Here is a 17,503-nt window from a genome sequence, read left to right as displayed (position 1 = left end):
TACTAATTTTTGGATTATTTGAAGAGTCATGCATCACATAAAATTTGTCAAATGGTTTATTTTATGATTTGATAGTTATCGTGAATTTCGTCACCTATGTTTTTTTGTTTCTCTCCATTGATGGAGTATTTGTAAACTAATTTTGAAGCTATAGATAGTAATTAAAATTTTGTATTTGAAGCTTAGAATTGAAGTTTACTTCCACTGTGACAAGTATGAGTCTGACATAAAAGTTTGGTGGATGATAATGATTATGTTATCCACGTCTATCCACTGATGCAATGTAAGGGTTATTGTTATGTTTTATCAGGAGGAATTGTCCCATGGTCATTTGTCCTATCGTTTCTTAAAAACTCATATTAATGGAAAAGTAATTTAATTTCTATATTTAGATGTTTAATTTGTTTTTGTCTCTATATTTTCTTTTAACTCAATTTAATCTTTATTTTTATAAAAAGACTTAATGTGATATTTTCTATTAAATTAACATTAATTAATAATGCATGAAAGTGTCATGTGTCAAAATTATGATTTATTACATGTTAAAATTTAGATTTTTTTACTTTGGAAATCCTCTTATTTGACCTGCATTACAAGAAAATGTCTCATTAATAATCAATTTTAATGAACAAAAGTGATTAGTCACTTTTAATGAACAAAAGTGATTATTCAGTGTAATTACTAACTTAGATACTAATTCATAAATTAAAAAAAAAATTGTTACTATGAATACAAAATTATAATTGGTCATTAAGTAACAAGAGACTAATTTAGAAATCAATTAATTTAGTAACAAAAACCTTGATAGCTAATGTTTAGTGATCAATTTTCTTTAGTAGCTAAATTTTAGAAACTAATTTAGAAACATATTATAATTTTTTATTCATAATAGTGATTATTTTAGTAATCAATATATAATTTGGTAACTATAGTGATTAACAAATTTTGATCATCAAAATTAATTATTAATGAAACATTTTCTTGTAATGATGTAACATCTTTCAAAGACATGACCCAAATTTTGACATATGTGTGTCACACCCAAATTATGACAATATTTTGAACTGATATTAACACTAATTTAATGAAAAAAATCACATTACATTTAAAAAAAAATATATTAAAAATTTAATTGAGTCTTTTGTAAAAAATAAAAACTCAATTGATTTGTTTTTCTTTTAATAGAGACATATGGTAAAGATATTATATACCTCCTACTTTTATTTATATGGATAGAGATATCATATATTTGATTCTCTTTTATTATTATTATTATTATTATTATCAAATATTCTATTTTATTTCATTTTTTTACCCTCTATATGATGGGACATTGTACTCTATATATTGAACAAAAGGTTCTAATAAATCTGGAACCACATATATGCCGGAAACAACTAAAGTACACGGCTCGGGCCGACATAGACCTAAACCGGCCTAAACTCATAACAAAGGTCGCAAAAGGGAACGACCAACCTAGGACAGTACACGAACAGGGACGACATAAGCCAACTAGGGAAGTAACCGGATCAGACCATTCCAAAAGACTTAGCGAAATCAAAGCCCCTTGATATTCAATGAGCCCACAATAATCGAACTAAGGGCCTGGGCTAGGGCCCAGGCCCCCCTACAGCCCAAACTAGGGTCCAGTCCATAACATAGCCAAACATAATTAATATTCTAGAAATACGTGTGGACCCTGATTAAAGATACGCATTCATACTCCATTAATCACCTGATTTGACTTTTTGAGTTGATTTTTACCCAAATTTTTTTTGTGCGTTTTTTGTACGCATCCTTTCTTCTTTCTCTCATGGCTTATACATTTCTACCAACATAATCGAGTAGGAAAAAAAAAAATCAAATCGAAAGAAGATTCTAGAAATAAGATGAAGTTACTATTTTAGCTTAAATCAAATAACTTTATAAAACTTAAATGTGTAATTTAACATAAATGTTTATTTTTCGTAAACCACTTATTGAAATTTTATCCAAAGATTCTTCATTAAATGTTTTACCAAAACATACTCTTAATTACATTCTACTTCACTACTTGAACCAGTTAATTTAGGAAAGTGAAATAGTGAAAGAATATGCTAACTCTATTTGTTCATGAAACTACCATTATCGTGGTTAAAATAACTAAATTATTACGGTTTCCATACAAATATAAATATGCAAATAATATTATCTATTCCAAATTATATATATAGAGAGATAATAATAATATTTCCTAAATTATAAATTGCCAACCACCTCGTTCTTTCCCATTAACTTAGATCTCATCTTAAAAAAGATTGAAATTCTATGCTAAGTATTTGAGTGTCAATAAATTATATACACATATGTAGTTATTACATCACACAAATGGAAAGACCAAAACAATGGTAGCATGATAATTATACTTTTTTTTTTCTTTTTTCCTATATGTTTTGATCCTTTCTTTATCCATTAGTTTTGCATTAGCCTTTTAATTTACCTATTGAGAAAATGTTCGTGCAAAAAGTTTAAAAATTGTTTAATTAAAACATGCATAATAAAATCAACGACCATAGTTTTTTTTAACAACATTAGAAAGAATGAGTCCCTTTCATTTACTTATGTACGTTTTACACGATTAAATTTAAGGAATGACGTGATGATATTTCTGTAACGTAATTACCACAATTAGATTAATGTAAAACTAAGGAATGGGGAAATAACAAAAGTGCAATATTGTGGAAGCAATTACTTTTCTAGCTATATTTCGATTATTTTATTTATGTGCGTATTAAGTATTTTTAATTACGATAGATAAAATAAACTAAAATAATATTATTTAATTATAAATATCTTACTGCTTTTACTAATATAGAGACATGTATATTTATATATTTTCATTTTATAATTGTGTACAAATATAATTTTCAATAGTTTTGGGCTTACAAAACCGAAATTAGCATATGATTTTAGAAATCACTAATTGGAAATAATTTTTTTTTAATTTTTTTTTAAATCTATAAATTAAAGTTATACAGTAATCCCATACTTGTACCATTAAAAATTGAATTTTAATCTTTTTAAGATTGTCACGTTCAAGTGTTTTGTCTTCTATTGAATGATCTTTTGATGAGTGTCATTTAAGTCATCATAAATCTTTTCATAGAGTGGAAATTTTGGTGATAATGTGAAGATTATACTTAATTTTCTTTTGATGATCTGATTTGTTTAATGATCATACTTAAATTAAAAGATCAGTTCTCATAACCATATGTTATTTGTTATGATTAAAATAATTTAATATCTTGCCAAGATTGCTTGTTGGTGAATATTAGAATGTTATTGATCAAAAACTTTTGAAATAGGATTGTGTTGGACTAACATTATTATCATGTTTCATTTTCTCCAAACTATCCTCCAATTTTATATTACAAGGTCGTGAGTAAAATATTTTACTCCAAAATCTAGGATACAATATTAGTTAATGCAAAAATCAAACCAAAAATTATCTGTCAAGATTAATTTTAAGGTACACTTATTCATTTATCATATTTAAAGATGGTAAAATGCATCGTTAACTCGCTTTAACACAACTTGTTGGTTTGTTGAAAACAGGTCGGATTAGTTCACGACTTAAAAACAAGTTGAATTGTGTCATTTACTTCAAAACAAGATGGATTTGTGGTTTGGTTTGCCAGTTTTTATATTTTAAGCATTACTATACAAAACAGAGAAAATAGAAACCTTGTATTTGGAAAGATAATGAAACAACATGGAACCTAAATCATCAAAATGAAGAAACACCAAAATCACTACAACCAAAATCAAACAAAACAAAATTAGGAAAAAAACAATGCAAAACGTGGGAATCATTGTTGTTGTGGGAACCAGCGTTGCTATGAGCCTTGTCTCTCGATCTCTCTCTGCATCTCATCAAGGTGGTGGTGGTCGTCGTTGTCTGCCTCTTCTCCTAATCTCGCTCTCCCTCGCATTTAGGTGGTGATGATCGTCGTTGTTTAGTGCCTCCTCTCTTGATCTCGCTTTCCCTCGTGTTGAGATGGTAGTCACTATTGTTGTGCTCACTCTCCCTCGCTTCAAGGTGGTGGTTGCGAGCGTTGTACACCTCCTCTTTAGGTCTTACTCTTCCTCGCGATTTCTATGCTTTACTGTGGATTGCAACGACTTTAAGTTGCAGGCATGGATTTTACCTTTATTTTTGTTAACAAACCCTACCACCCAACCTAAATAGCAGTTCATGAGTTTTGTTTTTAAACCACCTAACCCAATGAGCAATTAATGAGTTTTTACTTTTATTTAAACACGGTTTGTGAGTTAGGTCGACTTAGCATGCAGGTTGGACCTATGGGTTGGCGGTTTAGTGGGCCAGGCTATTATGGGCCATTGGGTTGAAATGGCTGACCCATGTCGCTTTTTTTGTCGGGTTGGCGGACGGGCCCGTCGAGCCAGACCCATTTTTTCACCTATAATCATATCACTAAACTATAATCCATTTTTGTGGGTAACAAGAATCCGCAGACACATGTAATATGATACCTGTGTTGCATATGACATCAATTGTTCCGTGACAGAGACCAAGTGGGTCGGATCACAATCGAATCGCAATGCTTACACTCTTAAGTAAAAAGAGTTGCGCCCTGAATAATGACTATATCTTTTGGTCTAGTGGTAAGCGCTCAATCCTAACCTGCACCTGATCCGTTTATAAATAGTTATTAAAATATCCGTTACCTACGAGTACTAATTATCCATTATAAATTTTATTCGCAAACACCTACAGACACAAATATTTTTGCTATCCCTAATAATGTCTACACAAACATACAAATTCCACACATACTTTAAAACACACAATTTAATTATACTAAAACTTAAGCATACAATATATTTAATTTAAGTTATTTTACACACTTATTTTATTTTATGGCATAAAATATAACACCTATGTTCTTTATACCGATAACTAATCTGAAATGTATGAAATAGATATAAGTAAAAGGTTTTTCATGAAGTTATTCATGTTTTACCCAACTACATTTAGAATGTATTAAATAGGTATAAGTTAAAGGTTTCATTAAAGTATCAGTGTTTTGCACAACTATATTTAGAATTAATGTTATAATATTTTGCAGCATGTAAATATCAATTGTATCATTTTTTCAAGAAAAATATCTCAAAACTAATGTAAAGTACAACAAAGGAAAAATAAATTATTATTTCGTCCATGATTCAAATTATTTTCATCCAAGTGACATGACAACCACATTTGTTTGTCTATTCTGTTGTGGCTTGTGTTCAACGTACAAACTTAAAGGGATGGTTTCAAATTTTTTCAATGACATTGGAAAGGTTGAATCCCAATTCATTAAATGGTGTATGTTTTACACAACTATATTTGAGATTAATGTGATAATTATATTTTTCTCAATACGTTGATGAAAAGACTAATTACCGAAGGAAAATCATAAATATAGAGAAGTAAAAATCAATTATTATTCCACTCTTATTTCAGTTTTTTTTTTTCATTCATCTGCGTGCAATGATGCTAATGTGTGGAGTTAATTGTCATTCATACATTCAATCTAACTTGTCAATTTTTGTTTTTTTAATACATATAAATTTAGGTTTTTTATTTTTAAGAAAATACAGTTTCCTGTTTATTGGACGATGTAATATATTATATATTTCTGTAAGGAAAGATAATTCATAATTAATTAGATGATAGGTTAGATTCCAATTGAATAATGATTAGTTTTACATATATTGGCTACATTGTTATTTCCAAGTTAGCTTTGCATACTTTGTCTAGATTGTTATTTCAAAAGGATTTTTTTTTTTCTTTACATTCAAAGAATCTTTAATAATTAGAAAAAATAAATCTTTATAAATGTAAAAAAATAAAGAAAAGAAAATTATTGAATTTCAGTTAGTTGCATAAATTGAGTGGAAGTGACAATATATTATTGTTGTATTCCAGATGATGGTTGACAAGAAGTTTTATTCTCACCTACGAAGCTAAGAAGGTTTTGTCTCCACTAATTTAAAAATGAATATGCCTAAAGATTATATTGTACACTGAAAATATGTTTATCCCTTTTTACTCAAGGTGGGGCAACTTTTATTCTCTTGTCACTTTCTCAAAAATATTAAAACCTAAAATTTCAAGATCACAAAGAATAGAATCTTCACAAAGGATCATTTTTTTAAAATATATTCAATAACTACAGGAGTGTTCTGTGCAATTATAGCCATTGAAATAAAGTGGATTTCAAAACCCAACCAAATTATCATATATTTATTTTCAGTAATATGTATCCAAGATGTCTTTTCTTCAACTATTTTTTTTATACCTTTTTAAGAAAATTTAATATCCCAAAATTAAATTATTTAAATCAAAATAAGTTTTTTGTTTGGTTAAGTTTGTTGAAAATAGTTTTAAGATTATTTTTTTATGAACTTCTTTTACACTTTTTATGAAGTTTAAAAGGACAAAAATTGTTAATAAATAAAAACTACAACTTCTTAGCTTTGTAAGAACAGTTTTTTTTTTTTTTTTTTCAAATTTTAGGTATTATCTCAAGCGGTAAAATTATAGATATTTTCTTAAGCTTAAAAACATTTTAAATATTTAAAACTAGATAAAATGAACAATATATGTATTTGTGCTTATTTACTCTACCACGTATCGTAACCATTTTAATAAAATTGAAATACTCTTTTAAACATTTTTTAATATAGTTACATTAGAAAAAAGAAAAACCACTTGTACCACATAATCCACGTTGCATGATCCTGATTCAGTTCAATGGCTATTATTTATGAATGGTGTATAGTGGACCACTTGCTAAGGTGATCGCCCTAGAATTATTAGTCTCGTTTGTCCCTTTCAAAGTGTCTAAAAAGTCTCTAAACAAATGGCCATTTTTTTTTTATCACTTTTGCTTTCTATTTTTTTCATTTTTTTTTCAAATAATCTCGCACAAAATAAATTGCACATCAAAATTGAAGTTCAAACTAACTAGAAACTCCTAAATGGGCTTATAGACACACTATTAACTGAAAGCATTCGAAGTAGGTTATCCTGTTAACACATTATTATACATAGATACTTGGGAGCTAGAAACATTGGTGTGCGATAATTATTATCTACCAACCGAAACCACCCAATTTCCACAAGCTGTCAAGGATCAACCAATTAGACCTAAATGACTCTTTCAAAAAAGAATAATTGGTAATATTATGGAACCATCCACAGGCAATTCAAAAAAATGCTCTATTCAATAGCACAGTCACCAACTAAAGAAGCATAATTGCTTTATTATTCTAGACTACGTCATAAGTAAGGCACATCAGTTAGTCGATGAATTTTTCCTTCTTGTTTCCTTCTCCTTCAAGTAATTTTTTTGAAAAAATTGTCCAATATTCTCTAATCAGGGTCTTTGTAGAGCAAAACTAAATAAAAAAGCAATACGAATTATGAAAGGAACACCCTATTATATAAATGTAACGTGATATAATTGCACACAAATGAGTAATATAAAGTAAAGCAACAGTATTATACGACTAGGAACAATTTGGATAAAGTAAGAAACTAATGAATGAATTGAGAAATGTACAGAGCACCTGTTGTTGCCGCCAAATCTGAAGGAAGAAATCCAAGAATGATCGATCAATAGAAGATCTCACCGGTACAACTTCTCAAAATGACATATAGCTTGAAATGGACAAAAGGAAAGTGGAAAACCTTTTTCTATGCCGCGGAATTCATCATCATCATCATCATCAAAAAGCTAACCAAGAAAAAAAGAAGCTAAATATAGAGGCAGTATTCCCCTGTGGACACTTCTCTAGCAGCAGAAGGTTTAAAGGGGTATAGTAAAACAAAGGAGAAAAGGGTAAGCATTCCATAAACAAGATCTTCAAAGCTCAAACTCTTCATCCTTGAGAGCAATCTCCGCAGCCTCCTCCTCCTCCTCATCAAGCACAAAGTACTCATTCTTCTCCACAGGTCTAAACATGTAGAACATGACAACATAAAACGCAAGACTAGCAGTTTCCTCCGCAGCATTGCTCACCCATTGGTACTTATAAGCCGCAATAGTCCTCAAAGCAAACACCACTATTCTGGTGAAATACAAGTAGCCAATAACAACAATATAAAACTGTCTGAAAAGTGTTAACTTGGCCAAATTCCTCGAAGCCTTCCCATCGGTTTTGGAGGTCTCTCTCAGCGACCTTATAGACCAAACAATGGGGAAAATAATAGCACAACAGCAGATAATATCCACAAGCAAAAACACCTGGTTCCAAGTAACCCAGTCTTTGATAAAAGGCCCGGTTTCCCCAATCACAACGGAAGCCAAGTTAGCCAGAACCTGAAGCGGGATCACAATCATCAAGACCTTCTTCTCCCTGTCCTGCAAAAAGGGTTTGAGAAAAGACCATCCGGTCCCTATCAAAACGATGACGGTGAAGAGCAAAACGACGCGGATGAACTGAAATATATAAAACAACACGTCCCAGCCATGAGGGAGGCCGGTGACTTTCACGTAATGCTTGTCCTCGGCGGCGCAGATTAGATTCAAGGCCTTCATGAGGAGCAAGAGAGCCATGAGGATGTGAATGCGGTGAACGGAGCGGCTGTTGGTGTAGCAGATGTAGAGCCAGAAGACGAAGAATGCGAAGTAGATTATGGAGAAGAGGAAGAAGAGGGAGGGGAGCTGGGTCTGACCGGCGGAGAGGAAGTCGCGGGAAGCGTCGGAGTCGAGATTGTAGACCTCGGTGTGGACGACCATGGTGACCGAGGTTTCCGGTGCGCAGTTGGCGAAGAAGAGGCTATACTCGTTGGGGGAGGTGACCGGGTATGAGCGGTTGAAGGAGGCCAAGGGGGGAGGGGAGAGGTCGCGGAATGTGAAGAGGCGGAGGATGTAGTGGGAGTCGAGGACGCAGAAGGAAGGGTTCTGTTGGATCTCCATCAGCACTTGGAGGAGAGACTCTTCGTTCAGGAGGAAGAATCCCAACCGCGACGATTCCGGTTGCACCGCCGAGGAGAGCACGCCCACGGACACCGAGGACACTGCGATGGACACATGGCCTTTGTGCGTGAACCCGAATTTCTCGAACAGGATCATGGGGCGGGTGTCGGATCTTATGGTGAGGAACTTTATCTCCGCCGTGGAGGGGGAGAGGAGGAAGAAGAGGATGAGCAGCGAGAATGCCGTTCGCATTTCGGCCATGGCCATTGCTCTGGTTTGGGTTCAGAATGTGTGCAAATTCGATCTCAACATATTATCATATTCATAGATCTGAATCTGCTTCTGAACTCCTTCTTCACGACGATGACTTGCCACCTACGCAGAGCCAACCTTCCATGGGCCTTCAACAAACAATTACTGTTTTCTTATTCAAGCCCAATACGGCCTTTTTTCCCTCTTTTGGCCCATTACTTTTATTCTTCATTGCATCATGATCATGGATCTTCTAACATTTGTATAAAAGGACTCCTTGTGATTATAACACTAAAATATTTAATTTTAATTTAGTTTTACACATTGAACCACGATATACTCTATTAAATTGGTTTTTTATACATTTTGAATTCAGAAATTTTATTTCATAAATAATAAATAAATAAATATTTATTTAATTTAATTTTTTCACAGAAATATTGTAGGGATCGTTAAAGACGAGACAGTTCTAGTTCTTAGAAGTTCTTACACGAAATTTGTTTCCTAACATGATCTGGATATAAACATAAAATTGTCGTGAAAAACACTTGTGATTTCCAACGGCAACTAACTAGTATGAAATGGCGGAAGAGCCCTCACACGGTTCGTAATCTGGGTTGGCACGATTTATTTATTGCTCTGCTTTGTAGTTACTGTTCAAACTTCTAATACCTGATTTTTCTCTCTTTATCCATTCATTCATCAAAACAAATAAATAAACCCAATAAAAAAAAGTCTTCAGTTGGAAACCCCCAGGAAAAAAACCCAACAGCATTCAACGCACTGCAAGAATCTCAAGAAACCTTGTTGCTAAAACAACGCAAATCGTCTTTAATTTTTTTTCAGCTCTCTTATTGGTTTCTCAATCTGTAAGTCTCGCTGCCTTTTTCTTCTTCTTTCTTGAACTAGTTTTTGCTATTTTCAAACGTTGAAAAGGTGACTTGAAATTGAGTTGCTCGAATTTCATCACCTTAATCTTCATTCCGTTTGTTAATTTTGTCGAGTGCCATGCAGTGCTGTTTTTGAACAAGAATTTGAAATCACTGGGAAACAAAAACAAGAAATTAGGATAATCTTGGGTTAGGTGGGTTGGTGAGTAATTTAAGTATATGGTTGTATCAACCTGTTGCGATTTTAACAAAGCACGATCAGACTCAAGAAATTTGAGGTCTGAGTTTCGGGCCTCCCAAAAGATTTGGTCATTGGTTGCTGCCCAAGAATGAATGTGGTGGGCAAAGTTGGAAGCTTGATAACCCAAGGTGTCTATTCAGTTGCGACCCCTTTTCATCCATTTGGTGGGGCGGTTGATGTCATTGTTGTTCAGCAGCAAGATGGCACGTTCCGCTGCACGCCGTGGTATGTTCGCTTTGGTAAGTTTCAAGGTGTGCTCAAAGGTGCTGAAAAGGTTGTTCGGATAAACGTCAATGGGGTTGAAGCACACTTCCACATGTATCTTGATAATTCGGGGGAGGCTTATTTTGTAAAAGAGGTGGATGATGATGGTGGTGATAAAGGAATAAAGTCAAATGGGACTGCTGATAACTCTGAGTCTAGTCAAGAAAACGGTGGTGTCGAAATTGATAAAAAAAATAATAGTTATCTGAGCATGGATGATAGAGTTGGTCACAGATTTGATCATAGCATATCTGATTCAGGGGTGCGGTATCTTACTGGTGAAGGCCATTCCTCGGTTTTGTCACAACTTCAAAGGGCAGAATCTGATGTCGATAGGAGGTTTTATGAGTTCCCAGATGATCAATCATCTTTTGAAGGTTCACTTGATGTTTCGGAATATGATTCTACAAGATATGAGAATCTAGATGCGGATAATTTTATGGACACACAGGGCTCCCATCCAGAGGTGGTTTTGGTCAGTGTTGATGGTCATGTATTGACGGCCCCTATCTCAGAATCGGAGCAGAATGAGGACAATGTTCAGTTAAAAAATCCTCAATTTCATCTAGGCCCAGGTGAAGAGACTGACTTCTTTGAGGGCAATGGGGAACTTATTTCTGATGAAAATGCTTGGACTGCTGATTATGCTACTCCACTGGATGCTCCTAGTAGTTATGACACTAAGGTAGATGATGATACTTCCGGGCTCTTGTTGGAAGCTCAAAGACAGGAGGAAATTAATTGTAGCACTGAGGAAACCTTAGTGATTGAAAATCAAGAAAATCATCTTTTGCAAACTGATTCAGAAGAGGCTGTATCTTGTATGAAGAGAGAGAGTGTCTTCAAAAGTTGTTTGGAATTACGTGAGTTTACTCAGCAGGCTGGAAACGATGATTTACAAGATGTGGATTCTTCATTGGAGGTTCAAAATTCAGCAGAGGAATCTAATGCACATATTTCAATTACTGATGAGAATAAAGACGAAAACATTCAGGTTGATATACAAGATGTAGGTTCTTCACTGGAGGTTCGATATATTGCAGAGAAATGCATTGCAAATGGTTCAATTACTGATGAAAATAAACAAGGAAACATCGAACAATGTAGAAAAAGTGACAAGTTATCTCCCCTTAGTGCGCCTTCTTCCTTGGATGAACATAGTTCTCCAGAATTAAAAGTAGAACCTCAAGTGGTTGATAGAGATGCATCAGTGAACGTTGACACTGGTTCTGACAGTCATTCTGGCACTAAAGATGTTATTGAATGTAATGATGAACGTGTTGGAGAGTCGGTAACAAATGATCAGGTAGATGATAGTGAACGAACTCCTGCAATTGAAGATGGCAGTAAGAAAACTGAACTTACTGAACCTCAAATTGTAACTTCCATTGACGAGGACCAATGTCATTCTGCTTTGAGTAAGAACTAAAAACTGCGCTTCAAATTAGTTTGGCTTATTTTAGGCAACTAAATTTTTATTTTTCTCAAAATATGTGCAGGATTTGAGGCCTCACTTTGTGGTCACGAACTTAAGGTGGGTATGGGTTTGGTTGCTGCTGCTGAGGTTTTTGAAGCACATCGGATATCTGCAGAGGAATTTAGAAGTTCAGCATCATCCATAATTAAGAATGAAAATCTGGTTTTGAAGTTCAGAGACACGTATCTGCGGTGGGAAAAGGCTGCTCCTCTTGTCCTTGGAAAGACTGTATTTGGTTTAGACTTACCTGTTGATCCCAGAGATACAATTCCAGTGGGACAGGATGATGCAGTAAAGGCTACAAATGAAGGTTCTGGGCCAGCTTCATCTGGACGCAGATGGAGACTTTGGCCTATTCCTTTTAGAAGAGTCAAGACAATTGAGCACACTGATAGTGAATCAAATGAGGATGTATTTGTAGATTCCGAGTCTGATTGGCAAACTTCTACTGTTGAACCTTCTCCAACATCTGCTAGGCACGAGTCTCCTCGCAAGCAATTCGTGAGGACAAATGTTCCATCTAATGAGATGATAGCGTCCTTAAATCTCAAGGATGGTCAAAATTTGGTAACCTTCAGTTTCTCTTCCAGGGTTCTTGGAACACAGCAGGTTTGGCATTAATTGTGAATCTGAGTTCCATGTGACTATTCACACAGTTAGGTTTTGCTTACTTTAGCAGGGATGTTTAATCATGTTACAGGTTGATGCTCATATTTACTTATGGAAGTGGAATGCACGAATTGTAATTTCAGATGTAGATGGAACTATTACCAAGTAAGACTAGAGATAATTCTACTTATGCTTCTTAATGTTCTTTTAACTTACGGAACAATTGTAATTTCTCATGTACATGGAACAATTACCTAGTAAGACCAGTGGTAGAATTTCTTATGCTATTTATGGTTCTTTTGTTAATTCATTACAATACCTCTGCTCCCTGCTTTGGACATTACTTTTGATGAAATCAGAGTGTGGTCCTAAAATGCTAATTTTAATAATAATTTATAATTCTGGATTTTACTGGATGAAGGAATATATAAAAGAGAACGCTAGTTCCGTTTTTTTTATGGTTTATGGTACAGGGTTAGGCTTTGAGTAGTCTTATGATACCTTAACATTATGTTTATTCAGATTGTCGGGTTGGGATGAACAACCTTTCTATCATTAGCTTGTGTGCATACAATATTAGGGCAATCCTTTTTTCTAAATCTTGAAATGAATTGTCATGTCTTTTTTTTTTTTTTTACTTCTTTCCAGTGATGTTCACTTACTATGAAATTTATTATCATTATTAGGTTGTTTTTACATTAATGTAATTAGAAAAAGTTGTTTAAATGAATGCTTTTGCGGTTATGAGTAGGTGAATGGGTTCGTATTAACTAGTTTATGCTGACTGCCAAAGGTTGATGAACAGTCCTTTACCCAGCCTTTGAAAACCATAGACAGAGTTTATGGCTAGCTAAACATATGAAACATGAAACTAAAATAAGAAAAAAAATTCCTGCTAGAACAGAAGACAGAGTTGCATTATTATGGCATTGATTTCATTTCGTATCAACTCCTTAGTGCTTTACTATTTTCTTCCTTTCAGATCTGACGTTTTAGGGCAGGTCATGCCTTTAGTTGGCAGAGATTGGACACAGTCTGGAGTTGCAAGGCTTTTCTCAGCTATTAAAGTATGTACATTTCTTTTACTTTCACATTGAAGTTTATGTCAAATGAGATGGAGTAAGGTTGTTAATGTCTACATTTAATGAGGTCAATCCTGTAAAAGGAATCTTGTGTAGTGGACATGTAATCAAATATCTGCTTTGTTGTTGCTGTCATTTCTGAATGTTTTCAACAGTCATAAGTTTTACATGATTCTCAAATTATTGGTGGCTTGACTTTTGTAACGATATTTGAGTTTGGCTTTGGAGAAAAGGAAAAGAACATTCAGTTCCCAGTAACTGGTATTTACTTAATTGGAGTTCTATTTTAAGGATGATAAACTATAGATCAAGAGTTTTTGTTGCATCTGGAGTGGTTTTTTCAAATACTTGGAGAGATTTTATGCTAATTTGTGTGTGTATGGATGTATACATGTAGACGCAAGCAATTTATATATATTATGCAAATTGATTTCACTGCACTAAGCTTCAGCTATTTATGACTATACAGAGATGAGCTAACTATGCTAGTGAACAAACTATGGTACAGAGGCTAACTGTAGTAAGGATAACAAACTGTAATTAACAAAGTTTAGTTAAGCTAATAAATTGTAACAAACTTATTACAGAGATCCTGAAAAGTATGAGGTATACAGCCGATTAATGTATATACTTGAATACCATGCACCTAAAATGGTAATGGACAATGCCCACAAGCCTCTTTCAATGACATTTACGATTTTTTTACTGTTTCGTTTTGAGGTTTGCACACTTAATCAACATTATTATTTTTTGCTTCAGTACTTGTTTTCTGCTTGCCTTCTCTTGCTTTGGAATTTTTTGCAGATACGTGTAGTGGGTATGAGCTGACCTTTTTCTATCTGTATAATGTAAAAGGCAACATAGTGTGCCTGATGTTATCATGTTTTCCCATTATTTCACTGTATTTTATACCAAGAAGATTAATGTCTCATACTAGATTCTATTTTTATGTCAGGAAAATGGATACCAGCTACTGTTTTTGAGTGCCCGTGCTATTGTCCAAGCTTATCTTACCAGGAGCTTTTTGGTTAACCTGAAACAGGTACTGAACCAAGCTCTTCTGTAAACAAGAAAAGATTTTTTTATAGTAGGATTATTCTGTTTCTAGTGTTGATGCCTGAAACCCTTCTATGGGATTTCTTTTTGAATAGTTTAGCATAAAGTTAAGTGTGTAGGGCTGTGGGTTATCAACTTTCATTATTCTTCCAGTCTTGTCAAATTGGCATATGAAAATCACATCATACTGACAATTGAAAGACGTGTTGAAGCAATCTGACATCAATTGATAAGAAGTATGGGAGTACCACACAATAAAAGCTAACCAGTTTAGCCAGAGAGTCCAAGACTTTATAAACCTCATATCAGAATGTTATAATTCCAATATGGGACTCAAGTCCCATACCTAAAAATTGGATATATCATCACTTTTAACTCTTCAATTTTGTAATTTCTGTTTCTTTATGTCTTTGCATCTTGACTGGATAGTTATCTTTGTAAAAATTGTGTTAGGTACCAAGAGGTTCCAATCTTAAAGGTCAATTCTAGGAGGCAAAAGAACCAATGTGATGTGGTGGGTAGTTAGGAGGGCCTCTTCGTAGGTTAGGGGAATTAAGAGAAGGATTAATAAATATCATTGTATATTGTACAAGGCTAATGCTTTTGTAATTGATCTAAACTGTTTTCATGGTGTAAAGGGGGTTTTCCCTTGTCAGAGCAGAATTATAGAATTCCTCTCTGCTAGCTAGTGCATCCCCCACCTCTAGGTGATACTAAAAGTTCATATATTTGCAGGATGGCAAGACCTTACCCAATGGACCTGTTGTTATTTCTCCAGACGGACTATTTCCCTCTCTTTACCGAGAAGGTGAGACACTTTTAATGTTAGAGCAATTGCGATTGAATATGTATTGCAATTTTAGTTTATGTAGCCCCACTTGTGATTCATGGATGATATAATGACTTCTCTTTCCGCGGATGTTCACATGCTTACATATGATGATTCCATTTTTGTGAAGACTTGTATAATGTTGTCAATATCACCAAAGTGAGCTAGACAGTAAACGGTATGGTGGACCAAAGCATGGAATCTATTGTGACTATAGGACATATGAGTGATGCAAATACATGATTTCAGCAAAATTAAGTGTTTTCTGAGTTTTGACTACTGTTAGGCTAATGGACTTCTTGATATTTAATCATTTCATCATTATGTGTTTGGAGTTGTGTGTTAAGTGGCTGGGTATATCTTTGCTTGGGCTTATGTATTGATTTTGAATTACGATGTTATTAAAAGTTTTAATATACTTTCCTTGGTTTATCAACAGCAAAAAGAATATGGACTCCTATTATTTTGTTTGGCATTGGATTATCTATAATCCTGATCTGTACTGATAGACACTACAAAGCTTTAAAGAAAAAAAACATTATAGTCAATTATCAATTATGTGTTTATGACATCCATCCTATTTTATTGAATATACACATCTAACTTCTTATATTATTATGGGACTTTGACTGATGGAAGTAATAAGAAGGGCACCTCATGAGTTCAAGATTGCTTGTCTAGAGGTAATTTCCAAAACACAAGCAACTCAGAAGTGCGATCAAAATGTATTTTCCTTAATGACATCACACCTGTTCTGATAATAATGTTTTGCAGGATATCAAAAGACTTTTCCCTTCTGATTATAACCCATTCTATGCCGGGTTTGGCAATAGAGACACTGATGAACTTAGTTACAGGAAGATTGGAATCCCGAAGGGCAAGATATTTATCATCAATCCCAAGGTGTGAATCCTGGATTGATGTTTTTTTACCATAGTATTTTCTTTTGTTCTCACAGGGTATACTAACAAAATGCCATGAAAACAAATAGGGTGAAGTCGCAACAAGTCACCGTATTGATTCAAAATCCTACACATCATTACACACACTCGTCAATGACATGTTCCCTCCCACTTCCTTGGTTGAGCAGGTGATAAAAGAGTCTCCAAAACTTGTAGATTTGCAAGTTATGAACTTTACAACTAATAAGATTTGATTTGCAATTTTCAATTATGACAGGAGGATTTCAACTCATGGAATTATTGGAGAATGCCTTTTCCAGAAGTGGATTAGTTCAATGCTTAAGGTATTTTGTTCCCTTTTTTGACAAGGATCCGTTGGTATGGGACCATCCAAGATGTTGATCGATAATGCAACATGTCCTTTCTACTTGGCACAAAACTGTGACATGATTGGAAAGTGTCCTACTACACGGGAATTCGATGATTGCATACAAGTGATCTCGCAGAACGTTATTCAACACGCCTTTGTTTTTCTTCTTTTTGATCTTCATTGAATCTTGATTAATCATTACCCATTAATCAATCATCCACATTGTATAACATTTGGTTTACATGTATTATACTCATTTTTTCCCGACCAATATATTGTCCAGGCCAACATCTGTACAACATATTCACTGTCATAAAAAAACATGTTATCCCAAATAATTGGGTTATCCTTTTCTTTCCAGAACCCTCCTCCCTCACGTTCAGTTCATGACAAGTTTCATATCAATTACTTCAAATATTGAGCCAAGTTCAGAAACGTTGAAACCATTGCATTCAAAAATGCATCCACCGACTGATTCAATAAGAAACTGTCTTCACCCATGTATCTGTATCTACATTAGTTTCCATTCGTTGCACCTGGCCGCACGAGTGAAATGAAA

The 17,503-nt window shown here is 34.0% G+C and overlaps 2 protein-coding genes across 2 annotated transcripts; one reads left to right on the top strand and one right to left on the bottom strand.

Moving 5' to 3' along the window:
- Positions 1-7,529: 7,529 nt before the first annotated feature.
- On the bottom strand, positions 7,530-9,327 carry LOC114196116 (protein CANDIDATE G PROTEIN-COUPLED RECEPTOR 7-like). Its single transcript, XM_028086651.2, has one exon. It carries the CDS (start codon positions 9,237-9,239, stop codon positions 7,917-7,919), a length of 1,323 nt encoding a protein of 440 aa, XP_027942452.2. The 5' UTR covers positions 9,240-9,327; the 3' UTR covers positions 7,530-7,916.
- Positions 9,328-9,767: 440 nt separating this feature from the next.
- LOC114183629 (phosphatidate phosphatase PAH1-like) lies at positions 9,768-17,292 on the top strand. The gene is made up of 11 exons (XM_085673045.1): positions 9,768-10,093; positions 10,239-12,037; positions 12,119-12,705; positions 12,797-12,870; positions 13,688-13,772; positions 14,743-14,829; positions 15,579-15,651; positions 16,312-16,355; positions 16,447-16,575; positions 16,664-16,762; positions 16,852-17,292. The coding sequence occupies exons 2-11, from the start codon at positions 10,444-10,446 to the stop codon at positions 16,903-16,905; spliced, it is 2,826 nt and encodes a 941-aa protein (XP_085529171.1). The 5' UTR covers positions 9,768-10,093; positions 10,239-10,443; the 3' UTR covers positions 16,906-17,292.
- Positions 17,293-17,503: the final 211 nt, after the last annotated feature.

This window comes from Vigna unguiculata, chromosome 1 (assembly GCF_037176805.1).
Source record: "Vigna unguiculata cultivar grain cowpea cultivar isolate G323 ecotype 2 chromosome 1, ASM3717680v1, whole genome shotgun sequence".
NCBI lineage: Eukaryota > Viridiplantae > Streptophyta > Magnoliopsida > Fabales > Fabaceae > Vigna > Vigna unguiculata.
This window is presented reverse-complemented; position numbering and strand designations above follow the sequence as displayed.